At 40.4% G+C, this 9,481-nt stretch overlaps 1 protein-coding gene across 2 annotated transcripts; it reads left to right on the plus strand.

Annotated features, from left to right (window-relative positions):
- Positions 1–4,106: 4,106 nt before the first annotated feature.
- Positions 4,107–9,019, plus strand: tor1 (torsin family 1). Of its 2 annotated transcripts, none has more exons than XM_058616465.1 (5): positions 4,107–4,425; positions 6,609–6,874; positions 6,976–7,151; positions 8,117–8,244; positions 8,345–9,019. In XM_058616465.1, exons 1-5 carry the CDS (start codon positions 4,224–4,226, stop codon positions 8,587–8,589), a joined length of 1,017 nt encoding a protein of 338 aa, XP_058472448.1. In that variant the 5' UTR covers positions 4,107–4,223; the 3' UTR covers positions 8,590–9,019. The 2 variants fall into 2 exon arrangements, with proteins under 2 accessions (XP_058472448.1, XP_058472449.1); XM_058616466.1 differs by lacking the exon at positions 4,107–4,425 and adding an exon at positions 4,853–5,146.
- Positions 9,020–9,481: the final 462 nt, after the last annotated feature.

Consider the following 9,481-nt stretch of genomic DNA (forward strand, 5'->3'; position numbering starts at 1 on the left):
CTTAGTGTCTGAAGGCTCTGAAATCCTCAACATTGTTGTTCCACCTAAACTGGCTACTGTGGATGAAGAGGAGAGCAAAGAAATGGTGGACAATTTATCTTACCTGGAGCAGAGTCCTGTTACTAAAGCAAGTGAGGAGACCAATGACAATGAGCTACTGATCTTAAAATCTCTGATGTTAGATGGAGCAAGAGCTGAACAGATAGAGCTGTCACATCCCATAGGTGCACATATAATGGATCCACCAGGGGCTCCAGTGGCCAGAAAACAAGGTGGAGGAGCTTCTGGAAATGTGGACTACTTTGAGCCTTTTGCGCTGATTGACGCCCAGGCTCCAGGAAGTCCTGCTGTGATAATGGAGGGACAAGTGAGACCAGAGGCTGAGAATACCACCATGAGCCAGGACTCTAAGAAACAAGTGCAGTCTATAGACACAGCTGAGGATAATGACTGGTCAGATACGGTCAGTCTAGGGGAAATCACCAGCGAGCTTCTAGATGAGGTTTTCTATTGTGGCACAGACAACTACCTCATGAAGAGTCTAGACAGCGAGGCCAAAGGTGGACAGGCCCAAGGTGTGCCCTTGAGACTCCCTCCAAAACCAAGCGGTTCTACTTTATTTGGGAGCCAAGAGGACATCCTGACCCCCATTTTTCTTCCTGAAGGTCCTCCAAAAATTATCGACCAAATTTTGCTGGAGGAACCGAAAGCCATGGCCTTTCTTTACACAGACCTGTACGAGGAAGCAATTGGCAGTCGACAAAAAGAAGAGGACAGAGAAAGTTTGACCTCTGAGAAGTCCTTCCACAGCAGGCATTCAGACCGGGAGGCCAGGGGATATTTGGAGAAATATGCCCTCATAGATGAGACTCCTGCAGTGCAGCCAGAACCAACTGATAAAGACCCGGATGAAGGTCCTCGGTCACTGTCTCAAGACTTGTATGATTTTAATTTTCTGACCAAGCCTGAAAAGGGTGACTTGCCTAACTATGAGGATGAAATCACTGACTTCTTCAGGTCCAGTGCAAATTCTTCTCCATGTGATATGGAGCCGCTCTCTCGATCAGTAGAAGACGATGACATACAAGTTAAGAGTAAAGCTAAGACAAATAAAAGTGTCTCCATAAAAGAAGTAAAGGTTGATAAAGTACCGGTAGATCCACTAAGCACCTCAAGCTCTGATTTTCTTTCAGAGGAATTAGACTGGGGATGTGCATATGATTTTCCAACAATGGTGGATGAGGAAGGTATCAGCAGCCACTCAAATCAGAGACTCTGGAAACAAGATTTGGAATTGCAAAAGCCTGTTGCCCCTCCCAGAAAAAAGGCAACGACTTCCCCTAAGACAAGTCTGGACCTAACACCCCTGACTCCCGTTGACATGATAACACAGGAAACAGAAGAGGCTGGTGGAAAAGAGCAAAGGCAGGAGGAGAAAGAGACGGCATCACCTGGGGAGACTGCTGATGAAGCAGATGGAGATGGAGAGAAGACAATGTACTTCTCAGAGGAATCTGAGGCCCTACAAAGTGAAAATGTACAAGAAAGCAATGCAATGACATTCAGACACATTCAACCGTCTGCGGCTGTGTGTACAGACACTGAAACAGAGGAGAGAAGTGAGACAGCTATACAAGTGACTGTATCAGAGGAAGTAAATATTAAGTCTTCAGAATCAGCTGAAACAGAGGTTTGTGCGGAAAAACAAGGAGATGATTCAGCTGCCTTATCAACTGAGACAGCTAAAGACAAAGGACGGTGTATAATACTTTGAAGATGTAACTGTATTTTCAAGACTTAACCGTGAAGTGCCATCCTGCATTTTACTGAAATTAAGTCTTAAAACTTAAATTATTTTTTGACAGTCAATTCATTGATTCAAAACCTTAAAAAAACTGCACAATTTAACATTTAAACTGAAAGATTTGCAGTAGAGATTTAAAAGATACTGAGGAAAGATCCTAAGATACTGTATATCCAGCAGTTTAATGACATTTTAAAAAAAAAAAAAAATATTTTTTAACTTTAATTGAAATATAACATGCAAGTTAATTTAGGATTTCTTTGAAGGATCGTAGATGGGGAACAGGTGGTAATAATGCATGAATTATGGTGTGTTTGAAGGGAGAGCTACAGGTCATGAGTGTGAATATACAGGGGGAGAGAGTGAGAGTGTTCATGTGATGTTAGGGTGGATCTTCAGCTATAAATAAGCCTCTGCTGCTGTGAACCTGACACCTCGTCTTAACTTGAAGTCTGTGTACCATGTTTCTGTAAACAAAAAAAAACAAGTGCATGATAGCAAACGTGCATATTCACACGAGCACTATGTGATGGATGACCTGTGTTTAATTGTTAATTATTCTCAGAATACTATGACTCTAATGTGTTAAATTAAAACAAACATGTTAACTGCGAGTACATGTTTCCACATTATCAACTTTCCAATCAGTCGGAAGTGTATTTAAAGGGGCTGCATGCAAGAAATATATTATATTAGCTCATAAAATGACTATGGTTGACTTGTTATCAGCGATTAAGGACACATGTTTACCAATGCCTGTTTATTCACAATTTAAATTGTTATTCGTTGTGTAATGTTTTGGTGTCTTGGTCTCTTGTGCCATTCCCCAACTTAATAACGCAGCCTTTTACGCAGATTGTCAGAATATTAACTCATGCACAGCAAACTGCAGCCATTGTCAGGGAAGCTGAACATTACTGAATCTAAAAAGCCTCATTTACATGTACCTCTCTCAAAAATGTCTTGACCAAAGGAGAAGCAAAACTGCAGAGGAGAGTAAAATACAAAGTATTATATTAATTATCTGGTTCTGCCAGAGATTTCTTCCTGTTAAAGGGTTGTTGTGATCTGTTGGCTTTCTTTCTGTCTTACAGTATATCATTCTTAAATATCATGCTTTAAAGGTTATTCAGTTTTAATGAAACAGCTGTCTGGTCAAAATGTCTTAAAATCACCTCTCTCTATTCTCCATAATTAACTAAGTCATTGTTTACCAATTTATATTCCACATAATGGTCACAGTGCTGCTGGAGCCAATCCCAAATTCCTGTTCCAGTTCCTCGCAGGACCAACATAGACGAAACAACCATTCCCTCTCAAATTCACACGGTGGTGGTCAATCTAAAGTGTCCAGTTAACCACAGCAGATTTTTGGACTGTAGGAAGAAACCGGAGAACCCAGAGGAAACCCATGCACACACGGGGAGAACATACAAACTCCATACAGAAAGGCCCTCAGTCACACTGGGTCGCAAACCTGAACCTTCTTGCAGAGAGGCAACAATGCTTACCACTTTACAGCAATTTATATTTTTCAAATTTGATTGCTGGAAAAAGATGCTTCCTACTTAACCATAATTCCAGTTTCCACATCACACCTTTTACAAATTCACCTTGAGCTCAGAGAATTGTGTTTTCTTCAGCAGGTGGAATATAAAAACAGCCTTATATGTTAAACTACAACACATTTTTGCATGTGCACTAGAAACAGACTGTACAATGTTCACCTCACATCTACTGTAGATCTCAGCAGTGATCCCGGGGCCTGCTGCCCCTGAAGAGAAGCCCTCGAAATCACATTCACAAATATAAACACACACATGCACAAATTATTCGTGAGAAAAGACAGAGGTCAAAAGGGGAAGTGTACAGTGGTATTTTGTTTTGGTAAAGAAACAGCCATGTTTTAAGGATTGAATTTCCTGTCTTCACCATATTGGACCTGTGTTGTCTTCTCTTTTATTTTGGCTTTGGCGACACCCAGTGTCACAAGTATGAATGTACACGTTTTGTCACCTTTTAGATAACAACTCTTAACCTCCAGTTCCCTAAAGTATAGTGATTATAAGCATGTTTCTTTTTTATGCACACATCGAAATGGAGGAGGATGAAACACCAGCTTTCTGTTTTTTTGCTCTTCTAGCTCAACAAAATAAATATATTCAGTTAAATCATTCTTAAATTTAGAATTTTTATATATACAATATAAAACAAACAAACTAAATTAAGTCCAAAAATTCAGTTATCAAAGAATACCTTTGGACTCAGACGTCACGACACTGCTGCGTTCATGACAACCGCAGGGTTTCCTCCTCCGGTATCTTCACTGCTCGCGTTCCGCTGATTGGACCTACTTGGAGACATTTCGCAGTTCTTCACACACATTTCCGGGGAGTAGTAGCGGGACACTGGTGCGAAAATGAAGCCGAGGAGGCAACACGTCCTGCTGCTGTGGCTGCTGCTCAGCTCCGGTGTGTTGACCGAGGCCATCGAGCCCATCAGCACCACCATCGCTGTCGGCGTGGCTGCGACGCTGACGGCGTTCATAGCAAGTTACCCGAACATGTTCTACTATTTCCACGAGTGCTGTCGACCTGAGTGGATTTCGTTCAACAGGACAGGTGAATGTGCACACAGCTAACACGCGTAGCCAACACATTTCACTCCTCTGTGCTGTTTTCAAACTTTGAAACAGCGTTAAACTAGGTTTGTTGTTAGCTGTCACTACCACTGTCGGTTAGCCACACAGCACAAAATGAGTAAAAAAAACAATAGAAAAAAAGGGATTTAAGGCTTTGTAAATACTTTTTATATAAAAATACTTTTAAGAGGAATGTTGTGAAATTATTTTTTGTATCAAAATATGATTACATCCTTTTAAAATGACTCTTAATCTCACATAATACTTTAAAGCATCATTCCTCATAAATTAGGAAGGATTTTAACATGAGGAAATGTAAAGTATTATGGTTTTGCATCCTTTTTTCCTACTAAACATTTTTGCTTTGAACTGTCACATGTTGATGACGTGTGCGGAAGTTCCGCGTTGTAAGCGAAACAGTTTTGCTTCGCGGTATTAGCGCGTCTGCACGGCGGTTTTAATGCCGTTTTTTTAATCACGTAAACGCTATACTTATGTCAGCGATCTCGCGCTTTTGAGAATGAAACCTTCACGTTTATATCTGTCGATGTACGTGTTCACGACAGTCAGCGTGCTGGTGAGCGCGTTCGATCCGTTCACAACAACAGTGCTGGTCGGCGTCGGTGCAACTCTGGGCCGGACGATCTACAATTATTTACACGAAAGTTGCGATCCACAGTGGATATCCTTCAATGTAACAGGTAAACGCGTGCAGCCTCTTTGAATTCGACTAATCGATTAGTAGCCATTTAGATATGTTTTCACTTAACTGGTTAAAAATAAGCAGACACGTTCCTCAGGCTCTGCGCTATGACACACTGAGTTTGAAATTAAAATGATGGCTGTTTTTAGCTTCAATGACAAAGAAAATTAAAAGGTAAAATAAAGAAACAGTGCAGTGAGAGGCAGAAAATCCACTTGTTTCTACTTGATTGTTTTCTTGATCAACAAAATATTGTGATTTTAGATGATCATTGTGTAGTTTGGCTTTTTAATTCGGAGTCATATATGTAAACAATCATCATTGCACACCTGACCTGGTCACCTGGTCCTCACTGACATAATACAGTAGTAAGAGTCATTTGAGAGTCCACCTGAGGAAGATTCCCACGCTGGATCAATCAGGCTTTTGTGGTTTGGAGTTAGTGAAGCACAAGGATGGTCACACCCAGTAATGTTTTCATCAAGCTGAGGAAAACGACACGCTGAAACATGTCTGTATTTATGCCGCCGTGCATTGATTTATTTATTTAAGTGAGCAGGACCTGAGAGTGACTATTTTTCTGCAATCAAATGCAATCCAAAATGTTCTATTCCAGCTTTTATCTGTTGTAGGTTTTTTCTTTCTCCCTGTATAGAGTGGTGGGTTGATATCAGTTGATTGACTCTTTTACTTTGAAAATCTTTTAGTAGGGATGAGCCGGTATGATACTCTGTATAGGGCCCAATACTGGTCAGAATCACTAGATCTGATGTCAGAAATAGAACAAACAGAAATCCATAACAATTTGTAAACCCTAATATTATAAAATATACACCAATAAGCAAGGAAAACTATCAACATTTTGTCCTTGTAAGCAGAGTAATTGTCAAACTGTTGGAACATTGTTTTTAAAATGGTGGTAAGCTCAAATATCTTAGCAGTATCATTAATAAATGTACGTCATTGTTATGTCTTTGTAATTGCTGGTCCACAGTGTGTTTGTGTGCATTAATTTTTACTCTTATTTAATGAACTTGTCTGTCACATTTTCAGGCGCTCGAGTACAAGTTTGCTAAAATCAAGTTTGATATCATATTTGATTGGTTACCGTTGTCGTAACTGTAATTAAAAGTGTCACTGGTGGGTACGTAACAAAGAAAAGAATGAAGATATTTCTCAACTCAGGGGAATCTGAGGTTGGGAAGCACAATTTTGAAAAATACTACCCCTATTCTGGTAATATCAAGCTAAATACAAATCGGTGAAGTATTCCTTTCAGCTCAGGGCTAATCTGAACCTGAGATTATTGACCAAACCTGACACAGGTCCTGTATTTTACTTACACAAAAGTAAAAAAAAACACTATTGATGTGTCCAAACCCTTGGTATCCACACTCCAATGCTATTGGAGGTTTATCACCCCCTTTAAATAATCTGACTCATTGTCGTGTACGTTGCAGGCCTCCAGGTAGACCTGGACAAGAAGCTGTTCGGCCAGCACATCGCCTCACGCATCATCTCAAAGGCCGTGAATGGATTCATGACCAATAACAACCCAAAGAAGCCACTGGTGCTTTCTCTGCACGGGTGGACCGGCACGGGGAAGAACTTCATCAGTAAGCTGATCGCTGAAAACATTTACAAGAAGGGAATGCAAAGCAGCTTTGTGCACGTGTTCACATCGACGCTTCACTTCCCACATCAAAGTCAGTTCCTTGAGTACAAGGTATGGAGTATGAAGACGCTGGTTCCTTTAACGCTCGTATGATACATTTTTTTCCCCCCTGCATGAAATGAAATTTGAAATTTGCGATTGTTTCCCCTCAGTCTCAGCTACAGCAGTGGATCAAAGGCAACGTCACCAATTGTGAGCGTTCCATGTTCATCTTCGACGAGATGGACAAAATGCATCCTGGCTTGATCGACAGCATTAAGCCGTACCTGGACTACTACGACAATCTAGAAGGAGTTTCGTATCGGAAAGCCATCTTCGTCTTCCTCAGGTGAACAGCTCAAAGTATTCTGTCTGAAAAGATTGTGTTGCTTTTTACGTGGTGTACTCGGGTCGCGTCTCCTGAAAAAGCACTCAAAAGAGTTGATAACGGAGATGCGTCACAACAGACGTGATTCCGACTTAATCGCCGTGGAGAAAGAGTGTGGAACACCTGTGGAGCTGAGCTGCACGCTCAAGCAGGCGGTCAAATGTGTGAATTTATGTTGAGAATGGGTGAAAATCCAATTAAAAGCAAAGGTTTGGTGTTGACTTTTTGTCAACTGTGATATTGACAAACACGTGCAAATCTGTGTCTTGTGCTGAAGAGTCAAGTAGCCTTTCCAGGTAACAATACACAGTGTAAATTGGGCTCTTTTTTTATAACAAATGTTGATCTTTAACACAACAAAAGCCTCTTGTGATGCTCAAATTTAACATTTATTTTGAGCACCCAACTGTACTTTTGAATTGTTTCACTCCTGCATGCCTTAGATTTGGTTACATTGCCATTTAAAAAGGATAATTGTGATAATGAAAATTTAATTATTAACAATTAATCGATCAATCGTTTTATTAATCGATTACTAAATTAATCAACAGCTATTTTGAAAATCGATTAATCAAAGCTTTTTTCATGATTAAAACAAGATTTCCGATCAATTCTTATTTAATTAACTGGCCGATTATTTCCTGCGTGTGTCATTTCACGTTCCTAGAAACAGATTGGAAAGATGTGTGGGCAGTTTTGTGTATCATGTGTTATAAAAACCAATATTGGTCAACCCTGTAGTTGAGTCCTTCTCAGTGTTTCCATTTTGACATTTTAAGCAGGAAAATCACAGGTGTTGAATATGACAGTGGCTCTGTGTCAAAGTGACCTTTACCCCTCAAGGTTTCAAAATCACTCTTTCTGTCGTCTTTGTGAAAGTGTGACCTGAGGCGAGTTCTAACATGTGTCTCTGATTCTACTCACAGCAACGCTGGGGGAGACAGCATCGCACAGACCGCTCTGGATTTCTGGAGAGGAGGACAAAGCCGAGAAGAGATCAAGCTCAAAGACCTGGAAACCTTGCTCTCGTTGTCGGTGTTTAACAATGAACGAAGTGAGTGTAAAAGAAATTACACACAAGGAGCTTTGATTTAAAAAAAAACACAAAACAAAAAAACACACACACCCTGACAAATCAATCAATCTCTCTATAGGTGGCTTCTTTCGTACAAGTTTGATCGACAAGAACCTGGTGGACTTCTTTGTCCCACTGCTGCCTCTGGAGTACAAACACGTCGTCCAGTGCGTCATGGCCGAGATGGAGGCCAAAGAGAAGGAGCCCAACCAGCACGTGGCCGACATGGTGGCCAAAGATTTAATCTACTTCCCCAAAGCGGAAAGAGTCTTCTCCGTCAAAGGCTGCAAGACGATAGAGAGCAAGTTGGACTATTACTTATAACATCACTGTGGGACGGACCTTACGTTTGAACACTATATGCACTTGAGAAAAGAAAGTAACCCACTCGCAGCCAAATGACTAAAGAGTGGACGTGGAGCTGGCTGGACTCTGAGGGAGCTCTCTTCCACATGTCTTATAGTGACTGAAAGCACACTGCCAGTTGAATGAAGGATCAATAAGATTGAACTGCTATTCTTTGGAAGTGATTCCAAAGGTTGAGATCTCTGCCTTTTTGTCCCACAGTAACAGCAGCAGTAGAGTTTCAGAGATGTTGTTTTGTCTTAAATCCACTGTTTGCATTTATGTGTAATCTTTACAGTTCACTGGAGAACACCTGCCTTCATTCTTATTTTAACGTCAGCGTTGTGGGTGAGGTCGTCTGCACTGCTGAATACAACATGAGCAAGATAGGATTGTTTTTGGGTTGTTTTTTTTTACATAGTTTTTAATCTGTTTCTGGAGCTAAATATTGAGAGAGGATGTGGACGACAAGAATCTGTTTTTAGCTGCAGGAGAACACTACGCGAACTCAGGGTAGTTTTCTCATTTCAAAAAGAAGACAAATGATATATTTTTTTATTTAAATGCAGACAGTTCACAAAATGATATTGAGATGACTTTATGGAAGGTTGGTTGATTATTTTTAATTTTTTTTTTAAAGATTGTGCTCTGATTGAAGTTTTTTCTAAATTACAATGCTTGTCTTGAGTTTGCCTTCGTGGTCCTGTCCTCGCAATGTGAACTTTTTACCTTTCTATTTCATAGAAACAGCCACAGGTTAAAAACACTGTAACTTGTGGATGTAAAGCGGACACGAGCGAGCGTCTCCGCTGTAAACACCACCTGAAAAACAAATCTCCATTAAATTTAATACATTTTTTTACCTTGTCAG

The sequence above is a fragment of the Solea solea genome, chromosome 19 (assembly GCF_958295425.1).
Source record: "Solea solea chromosome 19, fSolSol10.1, whole genome shotgun sequence".
In the NCBI taxonomy this organism is placed as follows: Eukaryota; Metazoa; Chordata; class Actinopteri; order Pleuronectiformes; family Soleidae; genus Solea; species Solea solea.